General features: G+C 31.2%; 1 protein-coding gene across 2 annotated transcripts in view; it reads right to left on the minus strand.

Annotated features, from left to right (window-relative positions):
- Positions 1 to 26353, minus strand: part of LOC123720655 (thyrotropin-releasing hormone receptor) — a 44028-nt gene that overhangs the window by 12655 nt on the left and 5020 nt on the right. For both annotated transcript variants that reach the window (XM_045677357.1, XM_045677358.1), the window contains exon 2: positions 6086 to 6517. In XM_045677357.1, the coding sequence (XP_045533313.1) occupies positions 6086 to 6464 (379 nt within the window). In that variant the 5' untranslated portion in view covers positions 6465 to 6517. The remainder of the gene's footprint in view (positions 1 to 6085; positions 6518 to 26353) is intronic.

Here is a 26353-nt window from a genome sequence, read left to right on the forward strand (position 1 = left end):
TGCCTACCAATTGTTAAATTAAATACAAAAATGCAAAATAAATTATAGAAGACACTATTCTATTACGATTATTTGAATCCAACTGAAAAACTATACAGAGATACCAAATTTATGAGTTAATATAAACCAACTAATTAACAATACCACAATTTTGATATACAAAATTAATTAAATTTATTATTATAGACACAAAAATCATATAAATATACATTAAGATATATTCATCAATTATGTTTAATACAACCAAGGACTAATTACGAAACGTAACGTAAACGAAATATGTGTCTGCCTAGATACATTAGGCACACACATATTTAGTAAATTGCCATCCAGTTTAAAATAAATAAAACCTTTTAACAAATATACCTATAAAATAACAAAAAAAAATCGAGACATATAAAAATAAAAATCGTAAAAGTTCAATAATAATTAATAAAATAGATATGTATTTAGAAAACATAAAAAAATTGTGTTGTAATATTATTCTAACATCGATGCGACCTACCTACATTTTTATATAAAATATTGTACATATTATCAACAAAAAAATTTATTTTTAAAGAATTTCATAATAAGATGTATATTACTTACCTACTCTAAAGTTTCTCACTAAGTGAATATAATTCTTTGACAAATATAGTATCTTTGAACCGAATTAACATTAACAAAAGTCTTAAAGCCCGCAGAAATTTCTAATTAGGTAAATAACGTCACAAAACCTTTTCCGTAAGATGATAATGAGCGGCCTCATTTCTCAAAAATCTGTCAATTAATGTTGTGAAAAAGATCTTTTTCTTATTATTTTGTATTTTCTCGGGTTTTCTAGGTTTATTATATGCCTGCACTTAGCGTAATGGCGGCTTGGTTTCTCACCGATTGCTTTCCGATGTGTAAACAAATTAGCGAGATGGATACCGCGCATTACAATAAAACTAATAAAACCTTTATAAGGCTGTAAATCGCATGACTGCGGATTATTTTAAAGAAATGTTGAAGGATCTCGACTTCTAACTTAATTAAAACAAATGAATATTTTTGTGGACTGCTATTTTGTCCTTATTTTGCATTGTCCTTCTTAGGATAAGTTGCTATATCTATCATAATATTACAGTACAGCGTTGTAAAACGAAGTTATAATATTTTAACGATAGTACTACTAACGCTAGGGCTAAAACTGTTTGGTAATATCAATTTAAATGTTATAACATTACTACCAAACTTTGAGACACGAAGTAAAGTTTATCTACTATTGCCTTAGAGTACAAATTAATATTCTATTGTGCTCATTATATTCATCCTTTTCTGATATTGAAATGTATACGACGTGTTGTAAATCTACGAAGTGTAGTGTAGTAATCACGATATATTAAGTTTCAATTTCATAATGTAATTCATTTTCCTGTATTACAATTAATGTTTTAGTAAGAGTTATACTTTTGACAAAAAAAGGAATTTCAAATATATAACAAACGACAGTCGTTGGTAATCGTAAAAGGCTTGTTACCGCAAGGAAAGATGGGCTAATAGTTTAAGAGACTAGATGCCATAGAAGGAAAGAGAAGAAGGAAAGGGAAGATACCGAATTATCCTCATTTTGACCAAGAAATCGCTATCGAAAAGTATAGAAAGAGGGGATTTGGTAAGGTCTTCGTCAAGTAGTGACGACTGCTATTATATTAGAGAGAAAATTATAATATGTTTTTTTAAATGCGAAATAATATTATAGAAATACAAGTTATTATTTTTTATCGTATCTCAATCTATCGTTATTTCAACATTGTCTTGACATATATAACTTTTATTTACTTGTATAAGTAGCACTATCAAGAAGTCAAGACAACGATCAGCATCAGCATCACTAATATACATATAATTATAACGTTATCATTATAAAATTGAACACTTTGTGACTTTACGCTTAAATAACAATTTTTATATAATGAAAGTTTAGTTTAGTTTTAATATAAAATCAGCTTTTTGGCTATTACGATACATTATAAACATTCCAACCACGGTCTAATTAACTTTCATATAGAGCTAGTGAATGGAGCTCGTAAATTATGCCCGCATCGGGGTGATGCGTCCCTGTCAAGCCTTGCCTTTATTATCAGACCTAAATTTGCTACTTTCACATTTCATAGACTGGATCCCGTCCATATCTCTAAATTGATAAGGTAAAGTGTAAAGTAAGTTGGGGTTGATTGATCTAAAATCGAATATGAATTTTATTCATACAAACTATATCAGTCTAATTTCATAATTTTAACTAAAGTAGTCTGTCTCCTTCCAACACAGTATAAACACAATTTAATAGACAGAGACGAAAGAGTACTTTAATTTAACATTTATTTCGTTTTTATGAATAACGAGGTTAGTTTTCTATCGCGTTTTTAAACATGTATTAATCTAACATAAATATATATATTCCTATACATACATGTAATGTAAATATTATGACGTTGAAGAAAATATATACACGAGACGAACGTCAATGAACGTGAACGTCTTCAATCTAATCAAAAATCGACACGCATAGAAGATTCCGATATTTGACACTTGACTGTCAACCTTTTTTACAGATCAAAGTCAATTTTCTGTGACAGATTGAGCTAAAATGAAATTATAAAGTTATCAAACTCCAATATTGTGTCAGGAGAGTGAAGCGATCTGCCGAGAGATGCGAAATGTTTGAATTGTTTTGATATTAGTTAAATTGTTTGTCGAATAGTTCAGTAAATTTCCTCATAATTATGATTTTGCGAAAATAAAATTCGTTTTGGTTATTTTCTATTTAAGTGTGCGTGTGTCACTAACCCGTTTTATTATTTAAAAAATCGAGACGTATGAGGCTTTGTGGATATAAAAAAACCAGTGGCGCTACAACATTTTTAGGTCTGGGCTTCTGATTTATGTATCTACTCTGTAGGTGCTCAATCTCCTATGCCTGATAGACGTCGTCGACTTGGCATAGGTCTTGGGTCCAACGCAAGCCCATATTTTCTTTAACCGATCGAACGAATTTTAAATATGCACAGAGACAGAAAATCCATTGATGCACAGATTACGACATCAAGGCAGACAGTCGCACGCAGAAGCTAGTTGGCCAACACTGCTCTGGATTTGCTTTACTCTCTTTTGGATATAGAAATTGGGTAAAAACGATTTAGAAGTAATTCTATAGCTGTGTGTTTTTTATTTGTTTTTGCTATAATTACAATATTAGTTACAGCTTACGTGTCAGTACTGTACAGTATTATTATTATTTATAAAACAAGAGATAAAATCAGGGATATTTAAAGAAATTTACAATATTTGATGGTGCTGCGGTATGCGCGGAAAGCCGGTCGCTTTTCCGACAATATTCTTTTAATATATACAGACAAGAGGGAGCACGGTTTGCCGCAGCTCTCGCTTCACACTCCATTAACACCATTCACGAACTTAAAACTTTTTTCTCAGAAATCTTCCAGGGTAGACCTGGAGGATTTTAATACTTTAGCATACTGCTCCAGATTTATCCTTGTGTTTATTTGTTGCTCCAGGAACTCCAGGGCTCGCAGGAACACTGGACATCCTAAAATAAGGTGAGCTTGTTTTCGAAAGGCGATCTTGATCTTTTATAAACGCACTATTTACTGTCAGAGTTTGTCGACTGTACCAGTTTCTTAGAGTATCTTATGACCGTCTTTTACATTTTTATCGAATTTGGAGTTAGACCCTGACGGTTACGTTCATCCTACTCATTATTATTCTGCTTTAACCAATATATAGAGATGATTTTAAAAGTAAGTATATATTTATATTTTTTATTTGTGGTGTTAGTGTACGCGTTAGTTAAAGATTTAAGTAGGCGCCTGGTAAATAGTACCAGTAATCCCAGAGCTGGTGCATTCCTCGCTGAACAAATTTAAAGTATCGTAATACAGTGAGAAAATGCAGCCAGCGTGAAAGGTACACTGCCACAGGAACCCAACTTTTTAAATTTGTTTTAGTTGTATTCATTTTTAATTATTATTACTATGTAGGTTGAAAATATTGTAAATACTGTATATTAGTATATATTTATAAATTATATAAAATCAATGACTTCTTGTGCGGATATGGCTTCAGTAGCTTTTTCGCCATAAAGCAATACCAACTTACTTTCCTATATTTTAATGAATTATTATATGAAAAACCTTTAATTTACACTTATAAAATCAAAACTTCATCAACTTTTTCTTAAAGTTACAATAATTACCAAGTGATGTCTGGAATATCAAAAAATGCGGTTCTCGCGGCGTTTTTAAAGAAATCACCAATTATTATAATCAGCACAATAAAATACAATAATTAGGCGAAAACCGGTAAAATGAATGGCAGATCTGTAATGTTTTGAAAATCATTCAAATTTTTATTATCTTTATATTTAGACATTGATATTTTTTAGTTGATGATTTGGTTTTACAAATATATTGATTTCTATTAGGATTTTGTATTTAGTTGGTTAATAATTTAAAAAAAAATATCAGTTAAACTCGCTATTTAATATTCGGAACTAGAAAATACAATCCATATTATGTTATTTTATAGAGTTTGTTACCCTCCCACTGAGGCGTACTTTGTGTCTATTTCATGATTTTATAGGCTAGGGAAATCATGGCATTGTGTAATATATAATGTTTAAAGAACTTTATTTTTTCATTACAAAATTGTATTTTATTTACAAGAGAAACATAACATAATGTATATACGAGCGAGATACACGTCCCAATTTAAGTCTTGTAGATTCACTTTGACATCTATTTTTAAATTTATTATAAATACTAGCGGCTTCTCATGAGGGTGATGGTTCTGCCGTTACCCTGATGATAGGCCGATGTGTGAGGTTCAGCTCGGGTGACCCAAAGTATATTCGCTTCCACGAACTTTGGCCTTCCTTTTGGGACCCACTAAAAAACGCCGACTGGGATGTCTGCTAGAGGGCTTCAAACTAAGAGGCGAACTTAAGGTTCAAACCTGTTTGGAAAATAATCTAAAAGGATAGTGGGAACCTAATAGTGGCAAATATTTAAAAATTGTGTGCCTCATTGATATATTTTCCTATTAGTATGTATTGAAATAATTTTGCTAAGATAGGGAGATTAAATTAATAATTCAAAAATTAAATCCTTTTTTTAACGCGATTTGTTTGAGTTAGTGCTTGTAATTTAATATGAACTTTATTCAATAGCAATAAAGTTCAAATTGACTCTACATTTTATTTACAAAACGTTTGTATGGGAAAAAGAAAAGGGCTGTTTCAGGGTTTTCCCGGAAATTATTCGATTTTTTCTCGCCGTAAAAACCAACCTTAGACTTAAACGAACATTTAAAAAAGAATTGGTACAATTGGTCCAGGCGTTGTAGAGTTATGAGCTTACCAACACATTTTGCGATTCATTTTTATATTATAGAAGATTTTTTTAAAAATCCAATGTAATCTGTGCACCTTCCACCGAAGAAATATTTTTACTTTATTCAGGACAAATTATATCCAATCAAAGCATAACCAAATCGAAGATTACCCAGAACCCAAATTACGTAAATCGAACCAAACAAAACAATTACGCGTAACATCGTCGATAATATCCTTCAGTATTGCCACTTAAAAACGGTACAATGCTTGAAATAATGTTGTAATGGGTTATTTCGATTGAATTTCTTATTAATTTTGTCAGTTATTGAAAGTTCGCTCCGTAATTTAATTTTTATGTTAATTTCATTAATATTTGTTAAGATTTTAAAATATAATATAAACTTTTATATTAAAAATATTTATCCTACGAGTTCTAGGTCAAATTAATTTGTTCAGTGAAACCGTTTGCCGTTTTTATAATATTTTCTTTAAGTAAATTAATTATGTTATCTTTATATATTTTGGATCGTGTAGTAAAGAGAAAAATTAGAAGATAAACTATAAAAATGTAAGTGCAAATATGTAGTTCTCAAAATTTCAAAAAACCAAGAAAGACTCAATTTATATCGATGCACATAATACTTGTTTTTTTGTATTTCTCAGTAGGATTCATAAAGAAGATATATAAATATTAAAGTATCTACTTACATAGCTCCTTGCCAAGCACCCATGTCTCCGCCTTCGAGTTGACTTCCACCAGGACAGTAGGTGTACACACTAGCAACACCATGAGATCAGCAATACTCAGATTCACCAGGAAAATGTTTGTAGAATTCCGCATATCCTTCGTCTTCAGAATCACAATCGGCACCATTACATTGCCAATAACACCTAAACACATTATGACAATACAAAATGTCATAGATGTCGCTTTTATGTAATATGGAATCTCGGCGTATTCAGTAAAATTTGGGAACGTCGTGTTTGTGTCAAAATCAACGAAAACGTCACGTGTGTGCGTCTCATTTTTGTATGTGATTGGCTCCTGATTTATCGATGTGTGCGTGAAATTTGCTATTGAAATCATGTGCGTGCGCGCTTCACATTTTTGGGCTAGGCTTTGCAGGCGCTAGGTGGTGTCTGTAACAAGAAATTTTCGATTAGCCCTTTGAACGAAACAAAAGATGGTTTAGCATCTTTTTGAAAAATTACTCAAGGCAGGGAGCACTTGACCTGACACAGGTCGACAGATTGATGGCTCAGACTTACATCATGTCTTGTGTAATTTTACTGAATTTCATTTGGTTCGGAAATACAGCGCATTCGATACATATATATTCCACAGATTTTTCGATTTAATGACTTCAATAATATCAGTTATTTACATATTTAGGGATTTTTCTTTTATAATAATTACGCAGCAGTGTGTGAAGAATTTATAGCCTTAGTTGATTTTGGGGACATAGTAAAAACTATTATAATGGAAGCTTCGAAACACAAAATCTTTAAAAATATTCTATAAATTATAATAGAATTTAACGAATTAAAAAACGAAACTGAACCGATTTTCAAATATATTGTAAGTATGAATGGACCGAAAGTGTGTCAAAAACCTAAATATAGGTTAAATTGGGGAGACAGGAAAAAATCCCATAAATTTCCACTATCTCCAGGTATCCTGTCTATCCTCTTGATTAATGGCGAGAAACAATATTCTTGTTACTAATAAATAAAGAAAACATTTTATTTATTTCGAAAGAAATCTAAGTTTCTCAATCGGGAATAATATAGGGACTAAAATCTATAGGAATGACAAGAGAATTAATTGATTTCAAGATTTTCTTTTGGAACCGAATCGTCTTCTGAATGGAATTTGTGTGAAAGTTTTGTTCTTCGTTTTTATCTGGCCACAGTATTAACCATATCCAATATAACAATAATTAGATCTGGCTGTCCGTCACGTAATGGCGTCAGCGGGGAGTCGGCCCTTACCCCAACTAGGTCACTACGAAGACATACTTATAAACATGAAGATTTACGAACGTAAATAAATATATAGAAAATGATTTTTATAACTCAATATGTAATAATATTATGGTTCGCTTATACTCGTACCTACTAATGCTTAAAAATTATGAAGTACAAACAATGTTAAAACTATTTTATTTTTAAAAGAAGACCTCTCTGGCCTATCATACTACTGGCCTACCATATGGTATGGTAGGTACTAACCATATACGGGACAGTAAATAATTTTTAGGCTCGTACGAGTAGAAATCTTCTTAACAATAAAAAAGAATATGAATTTGATAAGTATAAGGAATTCTATTTAGTAACCTGAGAGCAGTGTTGGCCTAGTGGTTTCAGCGTGACTCTCATTTCTGAGTTCGTGAGTTCGATCCCCAGCTGTGTAACCAATAGACTTTCTATGTGCGCATTTAACGTTTACTCGAACGGTGAAAGGAAACATTGTGAGGAACCGGCTGTATAAATGGTCGCAGTTTTAGTTAAAACTTTACAATATTATAAAGATATTTTATAATAACTAAGTATAAAGTCTTAAATTAAATTGATTTATATTTAAATACATTGTCACGTAATAGGAGAATTAAACCAGATGTAATTACAAAGTTTCCATACTCATCTCCCCGAGGAAAGAACTTAATTAAATTTAAATCTAATTTGTCCTTAACAAAGCGCTATAGAGGCTTTAGTTCGTTTCATTAAGAGTAAAGTTAAACCTCTCTTAACTGATATTGTAATTACGGTATATTTTATTAAATTTTTAATGATGTATATAAACTTAACTTTTGATTGGTGCTTTGCGCATTCTTAACCTAGGGGCGGAATGTTCAAAAATTCTTTGAAATATGTGGTGGTATTTTCATGGTATAAGATGCATCAAATATTAATTGGATAATGCATTTAAAAAGTTTATAAAATAAATAGTTTTTAACTTTCAACCCCATCATAAAACCTCTATCAGTTTACTTAAGATTTTAAATAAATAATTAAATTGTATAAATATAATTTGACAGAAAGATACAAGTAATTACAATAATTAATATAAAGTTTTTGAACTGATTTCGTTTGACAAAAAAAAATTGTGTGTCTTTTATTACAGACAACTACTTGTCATATAAACCATCAAACAACTTCGAAAACTTTAATTTCATCATATTTATATATTTGTTTGTTGTTTAAGATTACTTTATACGAGAAGACTGTTAATAGATGGGAATTTCAAAATTCAATCTAGCTTAAGGACGTGTAATTAATTTAGAGAGAAACAATATTTTTATTGTTATCCTTTGTATGGTAATGAATTAGGGAGACATCGTTACTTTTATCATCTCGTAAAAGCAGACCAACAAAATCTATGGTTATAGTTTTGAGGTTAAGGTCCTTGTACATTGACGGATTGAGAATTTATAAATTCAACCGATTCAATCTTTTGTGCCTGATGACCTTTAGGTTCATAACTGCGGTAATCGGTTACATAGAAATAGAATACTTCGGCACAATGGGTCTCGAATACACGATCTTAGGTATCAGAATGCAACTGGATTTACATGGATTTGGTTTGTTAAGTTCAATTTGTGATTGCGTTGGGGGGATAAAATCTGTACTCTGTGTAGTTGGCCCGAGGATTGGGATCAGTAGAAAAAACCTGGAACATAGCTAACAGAACTATGACTGACACAACCCTCACATTTTGACGAGATAAGGTTTTCCTATCGTATCTGCTGGACATGCAGATCTTTCTATGCAGAGACAAATAATGTCCCCGGAATTCTAAAAGGTAGGGTTACAAAAATTTATCAGATATTTAAACAAAATATTTCAGTCGCGATCAGCCTCTTTGGCTTCAGCGTCTGTCCCTGGGGTCGGACATTGACAGTGCACCAATGGAGTTTCTGTCTTTGTGCGCATTTTACACTCGCTCGTATGGAGAAGGAATATATCGTGAGGAAACTGGCATGCCTCAGAGCCGAAAGTCAACGCTTTGTGACAGACATAATCAATATGACAATAATCATGAAACAGAAACACAAATCTGATGCACGGAACTTAAAAGGTTGTATATACCTCAACATCTTATAACGCAGTCAATTAGATTTTTTTGCTATCCACTACGAATAAAAAAGAATTTCTCAAAGCAAAAGGGCTTTGTAAATCAGGGTTTTTATGTGGCGTAGATTTATTCAGAGCGTATTCGTCGTTTTGACGACGGCAAACGGCTCATTAATTTTGGGTCTTCCACGAAATGTCTCTCTTACATGCGTTTGCGACATTATCTGTTTCGGAGCTTCAATTAAAGGAATTGAGCTTTTTCACCGACTACAATAGGTTAATGCGTGTTTAAGAATATCTACGACTTAATGAGTTTAGTATTTTATTATCGTCTTTATTAGAGTAATATGTTTTAGGTATAATATACAATGCACAAAATAATGTCGTATAAAATTTTGACGCTATGGGGACGCAATTCCGTACTCTGTTACTTCCACTAACGACTGCGATACCAACGTATCGTTTGCATGCAATAGTAGTGATGTCGCCCGGAATCTTGGAATCGCGCGGATCAAACACATATTGAGATTAAAATCGCTGTCGGTATCGCTATTGGATGTTACAGAGACTCTGATGTAGATTTTTTCGCATTTCAGAAAATCTTGTAACAATATAGACAATAATAATATCTACGAAAACTAATTAAAGGTATTTTTTAAATAAAAAGAAAATTACTCTTATTCAATTGATATTGAGTCAAATATAATAAATAATAAAAATATAGATGATTTATAAAAACTGATTGTTGGATAACTAAAAACAGTTCACCTCAAATATAAATGATATTTCGTTACTAGACATAATTCCTTAAATAAAAATCAAAATATCGGATTCAAGATTTTTGCACAGTCTCGTCTTGCACTTAACTGTTCAATATACATGACAGCGACAATTTTCATTTCCCCTTAAGTGCACTTCGTACCTAGTATAAGGCAATGCAAACACTAGACTAGGTTGAAATAAAAAGTTATATCTCATTTTGAACTAGTAAAGCTGTTTAGAATGTGAACACTAAGGTCATGTAAATCTATATTTATTATGTTTTAATCAGTAAAGATTCGTATTTTGTATGTGATATTCAAATTAACTTCTAGACTGAGAAACTTCACAATCACAATACTTTTTTAAAGAGGTTTAAAGGCGCTTACGTATGCCCGCGCCATAGATGTCAAGCTTGACGCGGGGACTATGGGGGTAGGTCTACACTCAAAGCCCTTTGCTATTCAGATTTGAACGAGACCCTACCCATAAAAACCAGCTTAAACGCAAGGGTCCCAAGCGTAAAAAACGTATGTTGAATTGCCAACCACTTGTAACTGCCATCCTCGGTCTAGGACATTAATACATATATCTTTGACCTCACAGTCTACAAGGTAGGATACTCACTGCTTACCTTAGAAGTTTATACTCCCACCGGGAATCGAATCCGAACCCCTCACCTAGCAAACACCTAATATGCATATGGCTACGAGGCTCTTTAACAATTATAATACTACATAATAAACGTTCGAATCCGTAACAGGCTAGGTAAAATAAACCTTAGATAGCATTTTATGTTTTGTCATTATTATTTAGGTTTAAACAACAACTTGCAAATACTGTAAAATTACCAATTTTTGCTTTTCGTATAAGAATGTAATTCTTCAAATTTAAAAGATGTTAAAGATCTAATCGTTTTTATTTATAAGGACATTTTTATTTTTCCCTTTTATACAACCATTAACAATACGTAACACAAACAGTTTACGTAACACACACACGAAAATACGTAAAGTAAAAAATCTATGGAACTTGAACAACCAACGAATGCTGATCAAAACTATCGAGAAGTGCCTGCCTTCGATCTAAAATTATCTAAAGCTACAATTACCTTATTAATTTCTTAAGATCTAATAGAATGAATTGTGTGGGTTGTAAGGAATAATAAACGATGAATAAACGTTTATAGACGCTGGCTATTGTTTATCTTGAGATATGGGCCAGCCGATTAGAAGTCATATGAAGAAAGATGTATGTGTAATAATATGTTCGTCATTTAAAAATAGCCTGAAAATGCGTATGGAAGTTAATTAAAAATTACATAGCATGTAAATTGCTAGTCTTATAATATTATTTACTTTCAATTTCTATGACTCAAGACTTAGCGATTTAAAAGAGTGGCGGAAAGTTTCTTGCCAGTTCTTCTTGCCCGCTCTACGCCCTCCACTTGCGATTACGTAACTGTAAATTTAGAATTAATTTACCTTCTTTTCTGTCGTTTATAAGTGTACATTATTTACCTATATGAATAAAGTTATTTTGACTTTGACTTTTCCATCATGTCAGTAAATTTACATTAATTCGTAAACAAAATACATTTAGCGAAATTGCAAAATCTTTCGGCAATCTTATACAATTAACGTTATAAATAATTTCTGCACCCGTTTCAAGAAGGCACCACAGGTGTACCGAAATTTTGGGATGTAAATAAAAAAAAAATCATAGATTTTTTGTGTTAGTAGTTGGTTCATGTGGTGTGTCCAAGGGTTCTAGACCTAATTTAAAAAAATCTAATCTTATTTATCTACATCGCAATTAAATATTTGTCTCTTACACTATCACTGTTTAAACTATATATGCCACAGCATGGTACACCATAGGTATAAGGAGACAAAGTCGGGAAATATTTACGAACACTTTTCGGATAAAATATCGATATTTCGATTCACTACTACACAAAGGGCAGCTGTGTAACACAACAAGCCACTTAGTAAGGTTAATACCGAATTCACATTATTTCTAGTTGCAATACAATAAATATAAGTACATTTATAAAAAGGAAGAGGTTTGTTATATAAAAAGCGAATAGACATGTGTTCACTCTATTTAATACTAAGTATCACAGTAGAAAAACCAAAAATAAATCAAATAAAAGATGCAATGAAATTATATATGTATAAATATATTTTAAGGTTTGTTTAAGGTTTAAGATATATTAAGTTTGTGATGGAAGAGCGGGGAACCCTGACACAGGATTTTTTTACTCAAAAGGGTTCCCAAATCTTATACATTGTAATGCATATGTACTTAAAATGAATAAACATATTTTTTATTATTTATATTTATCATATCACTGTAAAATAAATCTGTATGAAAAATAAAATTATACTTTTTTATAAATATTTGTCACATGCGATAATGTTTAATTTGTCTAATTTATTTATGTTGTCAAAGAACATTTTGGTCTTTAATTAATAATAATTATGAATATCATTTTAAATAAATTAATATATATTTATTTGAAGGCTACTTTAATTTTTAACACAACAGCATAAACCATGACATCAACGAATCATGAATTATTATTATGTAAATATTTTGTGAAAAGATTTTTATATCACTCTCCCAGAGTGCTTTATTTTCATTTTTTATACAAAGTGTAAACTTTATATAACGACACTAATGTGCATTTTATGGCTTTATAGAGAGTTGTCGTTTAATGGAGAGAAGAAAAATGTATAGATAATCCATGGATTATAATGACGAATGGATTAAATGACCATGACGAATAAGTAGGAGTCATGACTCCATCGTGTCAACAACAGTCACGTACAAGCAATCCCAATTTGTAATGAAAAGATCGAATTTCTTAGAAAGTTCGTATGCATGATGCCGACAGTCGAGTTTATTGCGGGCTAGGATAATGCAGCGACAAAAGAAATAATTTACTGGGTACTGGGTGTAATGCTATGTAGTGTATAATTGTATGGAAGACAAGCTAAGTCAACCAAAGACAATTGATTTCGAGGCTTTAGGGAATTCGTCGTTAAATAGAGGAACGTTACAACGAACGAACTAATTATGGACTTACTAGTTATTTTTAGATGATCGTTTTTTTTATTAACTAATAAAGCAATGGCCAACACTGAATTAATTCAAATTACACCATATATTTTACTGATGTGTGGATAATAAAAATATCAATACTAGTACGAAAATCGAAATTACGTAAACGCTCAAATTAAGTGGAGCACTGGAAAAAAGCTTTTAGGGTAAAAGATTTATTTAGCGGTCGACGGCTTGATTGATATACTTTAATATCTTGACAAAATGGCGCCTTCGATGCGTCTTACAATTTAACTTAGACTTTATACGAAATAAGTGTGAATAAGCGTGACTATGCATCTTAAGGAGTCTCTAAATCCTTGTACGGGACACATTAGTGTCAATGTAAATCATGTTTATAGACAACTAAAATTTGTTATACAATACCCAATTAAGAGCAAAATGACAACTTAGGACCTTTTTGTAAACGCATTCAATTTATTTTATAATTTATATATTATTCGTCTTACGATGGAATTTGTCACTTATTATGTGTACAATACCATCTCATAAATTAATTTTAATGTGCATTGCAGCAAATACTTTATAAATAATAATACCTATTACTAACAATTCAAATAAATAAACTCCTTTACGAATACCTTGATTTTTATTTTTGTCGATCCTTAAATTCTGAAACACCTTATTACATCGCAAACCAGAGAAGTGAACCTAATTTTAGACTAAATAAAGACCTGAATACGCTGGATGACGGATGTCAGCCAGGTCGCCCACTTGGGATACACAATTAATTATATCGCCACTCGCCACTGCATCCCGCTGACAAGTGGACCGCTTGAAATGTCACAGCTCTAAATACAATAACAAAATAACAGCAGAATATATTTTCAATGTATTTGTCGGTTAGTCAAATTTCTTTAATAAACGAATTAAAATTTGTCTTATGTTAAAATAGCTTTTACACATTAAGAAAAACACTTTTTGAACGGATGGAAAGCTATGTATTATTATTAAAACTTATAGTTATTTATATAATTCCAAATTTTAAATTTTTTCCGACGTTTCGCGTGCTTTTCAGCGTGTGTGTCCACGTCACGGTGTCTTTAAAATTTAGAATTATGTAAATAACTATAAGTTTTAATAATAATAAATGCTTCTATCCGTTCAAAAAGAATTAAAAGTTTATTAATTATGTACGTTTACTCCATTCGATACATTCCTTATTACAAAATCTGGAATGGCCTCTTAAGGCATGATCCTTCTCGTTTATACAACAACAATAAATTTAGATTAGTTAAGGAATATTACGTATCTATACTATTATAAAGATTGTGTTTTTGTATGTATGTTTGTATTGTTTTCACATAAAAACAACTGCACAGATTCTTTCACCATCAGAAAGCTGCATCTTCACTGACTGACGTAGGCTATATTACCTCTTTAAAAAAATATGCTATAACATTACCCAATGTGGGAAAAAATTATCAAAAAATAATCTGACAAAGTGTGCGCTGTTCAAACTATTGATAGAACAAAAAAAAATTTCAGGTATTAAATAACGTACCAACATCTACGAAAAGAATGATTACAAATGGGCATTTGTATGTTGGCCTATACCGAGTCGGAATTCCAGAACATAAAATTATTTTGCTGCCACAAAACAAAACTACGTCAAATGTTGTATTTAGGGAAGTTCTAAGATACTGAAGTTATACAAATAAATCTCTACTCTAATATTATAGAAGAATGTTTTGCATTTTGAATTGTTGGTTATTTTTTTTAAATAGTCAAACTAAAAATCCTGGACTGATCAAAAAAATTTTTTCATTACCTACATGAAATCAAGAATATTTGAATACCTGTAGAGTATTTTTAAATTTTCTAATGTCGAACATTCTACGTAAATTATGTTACGTTATTCGTTGTAAAGTAAAATCTGTATATTGATTAAATTATGAATGTAAGTGTGTCTAATAATCTGAAAGGACGTAATTAAAAATTAAGAAAACTCAGTAAAATAAAACTTTTATGATAACAAATATATCTATAGTCCGACTTTTCACTACCACGAGATCGGTATCTACGCAAGTGACACCGCAGGGCATTGCTAATTCATTATAAATGTGACACGACATTGGTTGATATTGGGCTTTTTAAATTGTACGTGTAAATGTTACGTCGTATGTATAATGGTATTATAGATGCGTAATTATGTATCTGTTTATATATCATTTTTGTTTCTATCAAGCTTATTTTTTATGTGCATTGAGTAGCGGTGATGAACTTGATGGTTCTAATATGATTATTCATTATCAACTGACAAATATGAAGGTGATGAAAAATATTTTGTACAATCTCTTTTGATTTATATTTTTTCAATATATTTACGCTGTCTAAATCGAGTAATTTGGAGTCATCTTTGATTAAGTAGTTAAGTTCTGTAAACTATTTCATTTTGTTAGATATGTATTGTTTTATGTGGTAGCAGGGTTTAGCAGTAAGACCGCCAATATATTATTTTCTTCGTCTATTTTATTTTTTCTGTTTGTGTTGATTACATCAATTGTGATGTAATCAACACAAACAGAAAAATATTATTATTACATTTAGGGCAGTTATGTCGTCCTCCGTAAACTGCCACTAAACCATACAATAATAATGGTTTGTACACACTTAAAAAGGTGTTGAAAGTAGGTGAACGTTTATACGTATAGGAGGCTACCTAATAAGTACCCTATTTGTATGAACACCACCTATAAAGATTTGCGGTTATGGTTAATTTTAATTTACATAACATTTAAGCCTAGCCACGCGGCTTCATAAGGTTAAGACAAAAAAAGAAAAAAGAGAATTGACTTTTTCTGTAGTCTTTACTTAATTTTTACAGAAAAACAATCAATGCGTTATAATTCTTAGGTAACTGAGTTGAAACTACGTCCATCGTAAGTCCATTATCGTTAAGACTCGGCCTTTCTTATTTTTAAGAGAATATAGACAATGAACCACGAGACCATTGTTCCAAATACTTAAATCTTTACGAATTTAAAAGTCCCACTTTAGAAACCCTTCGTGTTTTAAACTTCGTGACAAAATTGAATCAATTGGTGAGATCCTCGATCGTATCAGCTACCGCTTTGTATGATAAACGATTCCCTTCTGACAGTACGCTGCAGTGCCAGAATATATTATGCCACTAAAGGCAGTGCACTAAAGAATACCAGGTATAGGATAGCGTGTATTGTTAATAATTGTTAATAAGTTTAATATTATTGGGTGATTCTTATAACGTTATAGATAAAAAAAATATTTTTCTTTAAAATGATGATTAGTATTTGATTAATAACGTTCACAATCTAACGTAACAAATCCTGCCGAAGGCTTGTATATAGATATTTTCACTAGTCGACGTTACTCTAGTGGTTTCGAGCAAAAGTAAAATATTTTATAAGCAGATTTGCATTTGTTACCTTGTCGAACTGATCGTAAACATCAAACACGTCAGTCTTCATAGTTTCTTATCTCTACGGACGATAGAAGCTATCAAAATATACCAAAACGTTATATGTAAAATGTTCGACACAAAATAGCAAAGGTTGGCTGTTGGCTAATACCGCCGATTCTATATTTTTATGTAGTAGTCTTTATATGGAGATTAAAGTTGCCATTGTATTAAAATTCACTGTATATATATTATGTCGGTGCGACTAGTCAGTAGTATGCAAATATCATTGGTTATACGAATACAAAAGAACGCTAATCGTTATCATATATAGTGATGCGGTCTTTTTGAGCTTGTAACTGAACAAACAGACGCCTACATGAGGGTCAGTTCGAGTATCGGACTTCGTGCATTATTAAGATAAAACACTACCTCGTTTTATCTCAAAGGTTCTACCTACACACTAAACAGTTTTTAAGGTTTAGAAGGCATAGCAAATTTATTGATGAATGCAGATAATTTGTGTTTGTTTTTTTGTGAGTAATTATGAATTTTACTTTTTACTCTTGTCTGTAGTTTAACTTAAAAATATTGTTTAGATCCCCGAAGCATTCCTGAAGATGTGGTCTCGATTCAAAGACAAAATGAACTACGTTTATTGATTTACTATTCTTTACACGCTGCTTGTTATGATTTCCACCGAAACATAGGCTTACATTGTAGGAAAGAACAGCCAAGAGAAATGTCAGCCGGGTTAATAAATAAAAATGTATCGGATTAACTAAAGAAAAACCTTTCCAAAGGTTCATATCATTCAAGTAATCCGTACAGTTTTATAATGCTTAAATTTTTCATGTACATATGGAATTTATTAACAAATCATTCTTAGTTACAAGTAGAAAAACTCACACATTTTGAAACAAGGTCCATATTGATATTCCATTACAACTAGGTTCGTACAAAGATACTATAAAATAAGTAAAAAGCTTACTAACTGACGTGATACTTATCTTAAATTATCGTGATTTATGTGTCTTTTTACTTTCTATTTTTAATGTATCATCTTTTTAGTTTAGTTTTTTTTCCTGTTTAGTTTTGTCTTAATAAACGTGCATTACATGTATTTCTGCACTACTTGCCTATCTTATGTAATTTAACACATTTTGATTTTTTTCTTTAGTCAGTGGTTGCCTGAAAGAGATCGCTCGAAAGCGATAAGGCCGGCAGTTGGCCTCCTTTTGATTTAATTATCATTTATTTTTTTATATTGTAGTGTAACGAAGTGTAAATAAATAAATACCAGTAAAGTTATTCCCAAATTTTACTATGACAGACTCTTATAGTATATCCTAAAGTTACAAGACTGTTTCCGGGGTTAGATTTTTTTTAAACATTAGCAGACTGAAAAGTTTCGTAATTCAATGAATTGAATATATTAATGCGGACGTTAAAGTTGAATTATCGTTTTTACACATAATAATACGCCCCATTTTTCTCATATCTGTCGCGACTCGTTAATATGGCAGACATTAGATAAATTAGTTCCGTATTCAATTCCCGCTCGATTTCAACTAATTTTGTCATCTGACAGTTGTCAGTTGTCACTTATACTCGATGGTAACATGGCCGATTTACTGTGACACCATAAAACTAATTAGTTTTCTAAAGTCCTTGATCCGGCCAAATAGGTTAGATAAAAATTATTTAGCACAACCGCCGTTATGTTAAAAGTTAATAAAAATATTGTATACAGTTAATTATAAGAATATTTTGATGCCGTAAACACGTTTCAATAGCAAAATTTTAGTGATTTGATATTATAACACTTTTGTTTTATAAGATTTTTTACATATCTATTCAAAGTTGCCGTCATAAGATCAATCTTACTTTTCAAAATAAGATTGCCCTTTTTCCTTGTGATATAAAGAATAAGTAAATACATCATATAGCTATCTAGAAGATAGGCCCACGCTAGCATTTATTAAAACAACAGTTAACGAGTTGTACAAAAGGGAATTTCCACGAAATATCCACTAGTTTTGGCTAGATTATTGTCCAACATCAAACGGTTGGAACCGAGCCAGAGGTACAATCGTATAGATAAGTGATAATGTACGAAATATTCTGAAAGTTGTTAATGGATTTGTTTTAATATATAGCCCGGATGTCCGGTGATAGATATCTGCCCCTAATTTGTGGTATTTTGCAACATCTTTTTTGCGTTTTTGCAAGAATTTACGTTCTGTATTTAGCATAGGAACATTGTAGTAAATAAGACATGTTATATCTACATTAATATGTAACTTATAAATAAATCTAAATCTTAAAATTCAATAATGTGCGAATCATCGATTCTATCACATTTGTTATTATAAGTAAGAGACAAATGCGTTCATTCTTATTTTAATGTAACTTAAATTACCTACCGAGAATTATGAATTTCGTCCCGACTGTACTTTATATTAGTTACTGAGTCTCAAATATTAATTGTAACGTAGACGTTAACCGCTTGTACTTATGACACTGTAATAATAAACCTAATGGACCTGCGTCACACACGTCAAATTGACCGATGAATTATTTGCACAGTTTTTGCGAGATTTTGGCAGATTCGTCGCTGACACTATTACTTGAAACAAGTCACGCGTCGCAGCTCTTTATCAAATCTATATTTGATTCATACAAAACCGCTGTTGAATATTGTACTGAACTAGCTGTGCCCTAAGGTGTCATCCTCATTAGGGTGAGTGTATGCATATAAAGAGTTCACTAAATTGAACTTTGAAATAAACAAGCTTTATAAATATCTAAAAAAAATCTCAAAAAATTTACAACCTAATCACTTTGATTAGATTGAAACTTAAAGAATATAATGTTATGCCGTGTGCAATGTCTGTACTTGAGTATATAGACTGTATATAGACAATAAGTTTTGCTTAAGGAGTTTTTTATTAGAAGGGCTATTGAAAAATTATGCTCCCACGTAAGTTCCTTGGTTCTCCATCCTAGATCTGGGCAAAACATATATCGGTAATATTGGTATAGACATGCAGTTGAGGTGTGAAACTACTATGGGTTCATTAAATATACAAAGTAAAATTTGCTATGAAACCGAAACAAGTGCAAATATAAAAAAAATAGGGTCTTTTAATATTTCAGTTCTTTTTAATTTTCAAACTGCCTAAGTGATTCTTTAACATGGATCCTAGGGCTGTCAACCGGCCCATTATGTAGGGCCGCCGAGCGTTGGATGGACCTTTTCAAAGGACAGCTAAACATTAGTGTTATTTGTATCCCTGTGGAATAAATATTTGGACTATTTGGTAAATTTTTCTTTATTTTTATTCCTACCTTATGTCTAATATTTTCCGAAGTAAATTCTTTCCATACAAAACATAAACTTTTAGGGTATGAATTATGATTAGATACCTAGTAATTTGTACATTAAATTTTTACCACAGATATTTATATTATAATCCAGAGACAAAAAATTACTAGATCAAAGACAAGAAACAGACTATATTAGCATAATTTGACAGATTATGTTAATATATTCTCTTTCATAATACCTCAGTACTTTGACCCGAGTTATTTATAGATCGAGAGATGTACGGAATAAGAACGAATAGAAAGAACATTTAACAATTGTAACTTAACTCTCTAAATTGGCTTCTAAACTTGTATCGTTTGAGTTTGTCAAATGTTTTAACTGGCTTAAGTATCGTTTTGTGCCTAGCAACAAAGACGTTGGAGCTTAGAACATTTTTTTATAACTAAGTTTAGGATTTAAGATTATACGCACAACATCCTTCTAAATATAAAATGTAAATTACGTTAGACCGACACTATTATAATTACCTATTATGTTTCAAGAAATTGATTAATTTATTATGAAAACAATACAAAAAACTTTAGCCAACTGAGACTATACTAACTTAAAATCGTGAAATCAATAAAATTACAAATACCAATAAAATACTGCAATAAATGTTTATAGAATTATAAATACAGAAAGCCGTAAAATATAGTAAACTTTGCATAATGATTGGTTTAAAATACCTTGTGGTAAATGCCTTGCTATCTGCAATACTGCACAATTTATTCTGTATATAAATTTTAGGTATACGATACTTTTTTTTAACCACTAGTAGAATATAATATATATATAGAAAATAAAATTTTCCTCAAAACTTTAGTAAAGCCAAATGAATGGGGCCAAAACCGCATGCGCTGCAAGAGTTGCCAAATGTCACAGATATGTTAAAACCCTTGGGACCATAGACAAAAGTCTTTTGCAGACATGACCTAAAAATTGTATGGATAAAATGTATGTTAGTATAACAGTACTTACGCTTGTCACATATCTCTATACTGACAAACTTTTCGTCCTTTTTATTTAATGCAAAGGCTGAAATCTCTCTATATTGTAAACGTATTTTAATTAGCATAATAGATTTTAGAAAATGTAATATAGTGTTCCTAGGATTAGCAAAATTATTTGTTAATCCAAAAATAATAATATTAGTTTATGGTTTTTGTCTGTTTAAGGTCTTCAAGTCTATAATCTAGACTGTACATTTAAAGTTTCTCAAAACACCATTTAAGCTATAAAATACTTATTTCTTACACATTAAAACAATTATTATGAGTCTTATAATACTGTTAGTAATACTAAATTACTCTTAAACTTCTTTCTTGAATTTGTGGTGAAAATACTTTGACAAAACTTATTACACATTTATACACTTTTACACAAGGGTTTTATGATTTTTTAAAGATATATAATACTATGCACGACCTTTCATAACCGATCTACAACGTTTTAAAATTCCCTTTCCCACAACCAACAAAAGTCTATTTCAGGCTTTGACTTGAAATTGCGCCAAAGAAAATGGGTTATTTAGGATTAAGTTCAGCTCAAGTTCTGTAGAGAACCTCATTTAACATCCGACGCTTCGTGAGAGCAAGTTTTGAATTGCTTTTAAAATGTTGAGAATGCAATTCTTATGGATTCATTAAATAAATCCGTTTTAGAGCTATTAAATGGAAAACAAAGAGATTATTAATGTCAACGCGAAAACGAAGATGTCATAAGTTTGACGTGGGTTTCATATCTCCTGAACTTGGATAGTGAATAAAGCTATTCCGATTTATTTATTTCTATTTTATGAAAATACAAGGATTTTTACATTAGCATCGAAAATATTTTTTTACTTAACGTATAAATTCTAACAGAAAAAGAAGTATTGAAGTTTCCTACCTAATTTTATGTTAGTGTCGCCGATTTAACCCATAACATAACCCGCCAATTAGGGGTTAAGTAATATTATTGAATTACGTGGCTCGGTATATAGCAACAAACACGCTTACGCACACGCATTCTCTACAATCAGCTGAATCTATTCCGTGTTTACAGAAATGTCCTATATTTTTTTTATTTTCGTACGACCAAAATATCAGATTTGCAGTAAAAAAAAATATAGTCACTACTATAATATATATAAGCAGCTAGTCATATTCGCCAATCGCCTACCACATAAAACGTGAAGACGTAATAAAATAAACGTCAACATTTAACAAGAATATCACTTAATTTTATAGGCACATTGACTCGACAATCGTCTGCTAAACAAACACTAAATTCTACATGTATTAATACGTTTCAAAATAAACTAAGAGCCCTTGATTAATAGAAGTCTGTATGTACAACATTACATTTTCTTAACAAATATTAAGGGTATATAACTATTTTTATGCAAATGTCCCTCCTACACTGTCCTACTTTGGACATCCTTTTAATTATACCAGTGACATCAGATGGACGGCTAAGATAAAGGCACCAGATTCATCAAAGATTACTTTTGTTATTTAAGTCATAATATAGTATTTCGGGGTCGTTTATTAGCACATTTTACAAGTAGTCTTGTCTGTGTAATGTTCGATTAAACGCGGTCTGTCTTATAGGTCCAGCGTTTCGTAATGAAAGAATTGTAAATTTAATTAATGTGCTTAAGCAACTGTATATACACGATTAAAGAAGAAATATATCCGTTTAAGAAAAGCTAAAGGATAGATGAAAAAATTCAACTATTTATGGGAATATTTAATACCAGATATTGTATACCTGAATATTTGTATAGCCGCAGACAAGTTCCTAAGATTAATATTTATACATTTATCTCCACGTCTGACTTAATAAATCATATATATTCAATTTTTACGGGCACTACATTCCAATAATGTCATTCGTATGCAGCGCCACAACACTAAAAAATTATTGACATGCATTTAATTTATGGCTAGTTCGAATATTTAACGAATTGCGGTACGTTTATTAGCTTAAAAGACTCGAAGAAAATTATTAATGACGAAAAATACAGGGATTTTTTAAGCCCTAACATATGAGCGCAACACTGAAGTATTTACTTGAAAAACCATCTTATCGCAGTTAGTATTTCAAAGTTTCCTTCAGGGACATAATTATCGACGGGGCATTCTACATTAACACTTTTATAGAATTACAAATCTCACTGTTCAAGAAATAGGGGTGATTTTGCCTTGAGTTTATTTCGCAAACTCGTTCGAGATAATCGCAGTAATGTCGCAAGTTAGCGATAACACTTGCAAGTAATTCCTTTGCTAATGTTGTTTTAACGTTTTTTACCCAGTTTTGAATAATTCTGATACAGCATACTTTTCAAATCGGTCTTCGACTATAATAGTTATCGAGTATTTTTTAAATATTAAAATTATAACGTATTAATGTTATGTTATGCAATATTGGAAATGGTAAAAGGCGAAAACCGACTGTGGGTAGGATAATTTATTCTTTAAACTTAATATGTAGAGAGTATTATAAATATATACATTTATTTATACCTTAATTTTTTTTAAGTTACAAAAGTTATTATAAATAAATAATACTAATGTTGTTTTTAAATTAACTACCGAATCTTGCATTTTCTCTTAAATAATACAACATTAGAACACCCTTTTAACAAACATGGTTGCTAGTGTCAGCTCCTCTATAATAACTAAAAGAACAGTTTAGTTCGGTGTTAAATATATTTAGTTTGGTTAGAATTTAGCTTTTCTTGTAGTTCCTTTTTTAAATTTAGAATGCCACAAATTTTACCGCCAATAATGTCAAGTGTCTACACATATATTTTAGTCGGGTTTCTACTTTCTGAAATATCGCATCGTCATAAACACCCAGAGAATCACGATAAAAGCATATTTCGTATCGGAATTCAATATTATACTGCTAGGATTCGGAGTTCATTCTCTGTCGGATTGAATCTGTAAATCGCGAAATATATGCAAAACTGATTTGACACAAACAAGATAAGATATTTCATTTACAACCCTCAGTATAGTCTATAGTATATAAACCAGATTGTATAAACAACAATACCCCATATAGTCCTCTATGATGATGTACATATAAAGGTTACGAAGAAAGTATATCGGAAATGACGTAAAAATGTAAAACAATGTAACAAGAAAACGGAAACTGGGCTCATAAAGGCATATAGGTTTTTGCGATGTATATAGTTTTTTGGAACTATATTTGGGAAGCGAATCTTTTGTATGAATATGTCAAACAAATTTTCAAAACCACAGACTTGTATTTTGAAATACTTATTACGCGTGGTTTTATATAAACAAATATTTTTTTATTTCTTAGGCAACAAGCAGCTTCTTACGGCTCCTATAGAAATACAAAACCTGAGGTTCGCTCAGCTTATCTCTATAATAGTTTAAATAAAACCCTTAGCTTGCATAACCTTACATACCACAAATGTAAAACAACTTTAAACCATTGGCTCGGTACACTCAACTATAACAAAACAGAAGCATTGTTAAATCCTCTACTATAATTTATTCCTTATTCCATATTTTCATGCAACATGCGCACACATTTGTTGTTTCGTCTTCCACAAAAACACCCAATTACATACTCATCATAATATATTCATATATTTATTATTTTTACAGTACTCTCGTTTTTAAAACCAATTCTGTTGGTTAGCCTTGTTGAAACTTTGTTAATTTAAAGAAGAGCGAAGCTTCCCGGTCACAGGTCTCTGACTTACTAGGAAGGCCTCAATCTGAATTCTATTGTACATATAGCTAAACAAATAAAGATTTTTTTTTAATTCCACAGGGCTTCCTTTATAAAAGTGTAACTTGACTAATTTCGTTTTATTAAATGTTGTAATCTGCGGTTTGACATACATGCTTCCACGCTTTTGCGTGGAGTCGAATAAAAGTACAAATAAGTTCTTACCATATGCAGGCAAAGTCACTATGCTATAAGCAACAAAACATAGTTCGCTTGATATTTGCATTCTGTGCACAGTAGAACTTTACTAAACTTTGTATGTACCAGCAAACTCGATTTAACTTCCGTCTCCGATTCTAAATATTATTTCGACTTCTTAAACGCTTGCTATTCAATTTCACATATGATATATATTTAAAACCGTGTTTTAATTATTGTTCAGTCTTCAGATACCATTTTATTTGTAAAAGCTGGCTGTTAACAACTAAAATTGTCGGATATATTGCGGTAGTCTAGGCAGTTCCTCGGCGGATGTGATGCCGATCCACTCCCGTGAGTTCCACCACGCCTCCTTCTTCTACCAGGCGGTCTCTTGCCTTGAATTTGCCCTTCATTATAAGCTTAAACTTAAATGTAGATCCTTTTAGATGGAGGACACCGTGTGCCAATTTGCTATGATTTATAAGGAGAAGAAAAGCTATAAGTCAATGTAGGCCATGCTACACTCGAAGATTTATTAGGACCCCGACAACTCCTAAGGTACCGTAGAGTGGGTAATTATAACTTACTAATTGCTTAATTACTTTCTCTGTTACTGCGATGAAATCATTTCCTATCATGAGTTTTAAATACCAATGAAATATAGGTAAGTGTTAAATGCTTACGCAAATTTTTTTTCATACATTTTACGCCAACTTCAGCGTTTAATACTTTTCAATAGTAGTGGTACACACACATACCAAAGTAATAACATATTTATTTTTCACTTCACACATCAGGTAGCCCTTCGCAGGTAACATAGTATAGGGTATAATGTAGGGTTTAACAGACACTTAAAACGTTATTAAATACCTAAGCCGAAGTCTCCGCATGAATGTAGCTTTTACTATATAATATATTTTATAAACGTTCGCGCGTGTCACTAAAGATGATCTAAAGATCTGCGGACTACGGATTTTAAGATTTATTGAAGAACACTGAAATAAATAAGCCGCTGACATATTGCTGATGTAGTGGCGAATATATCACCAGCTTAACATTTCAACAACTGATAAATCTTAAATTTGTCGAGTTAGATGATCTTAGTGGTCACCGTTAATATTTACGGTTGTAGAACAAATTTGAGATGACACAATTTTAAAGATTTTCTCGAGATTTTATTTGAACTGTATTACTACTACTTACAGTAGTTTACTTTATATAATTTAAATATAAATCTACAAATTTAGTCAAGGTTATCGATGAGGATACGTTGCACAGTTTGACAACAAACTCATTCATAAAAAATAAATCTTTTTACGTTAAATTTAATATTTCGTCTCTTTCTATCAAGTGTTTTAGTTAAACAGGTGAA

Source organism: Pieris brassicae, chromosome 2, assembly GCF_905147105.1.
Source record: "Pieris brassicae chromosome 2, ilPieBrab1.1, whole genome shotgun sequence".
Lineage (NCBI taxonomy): Eukaryota > Metazoa > Arthropoda > Insecta > Lepidoptera > Pieridae > Pieris > Pieris brassicae.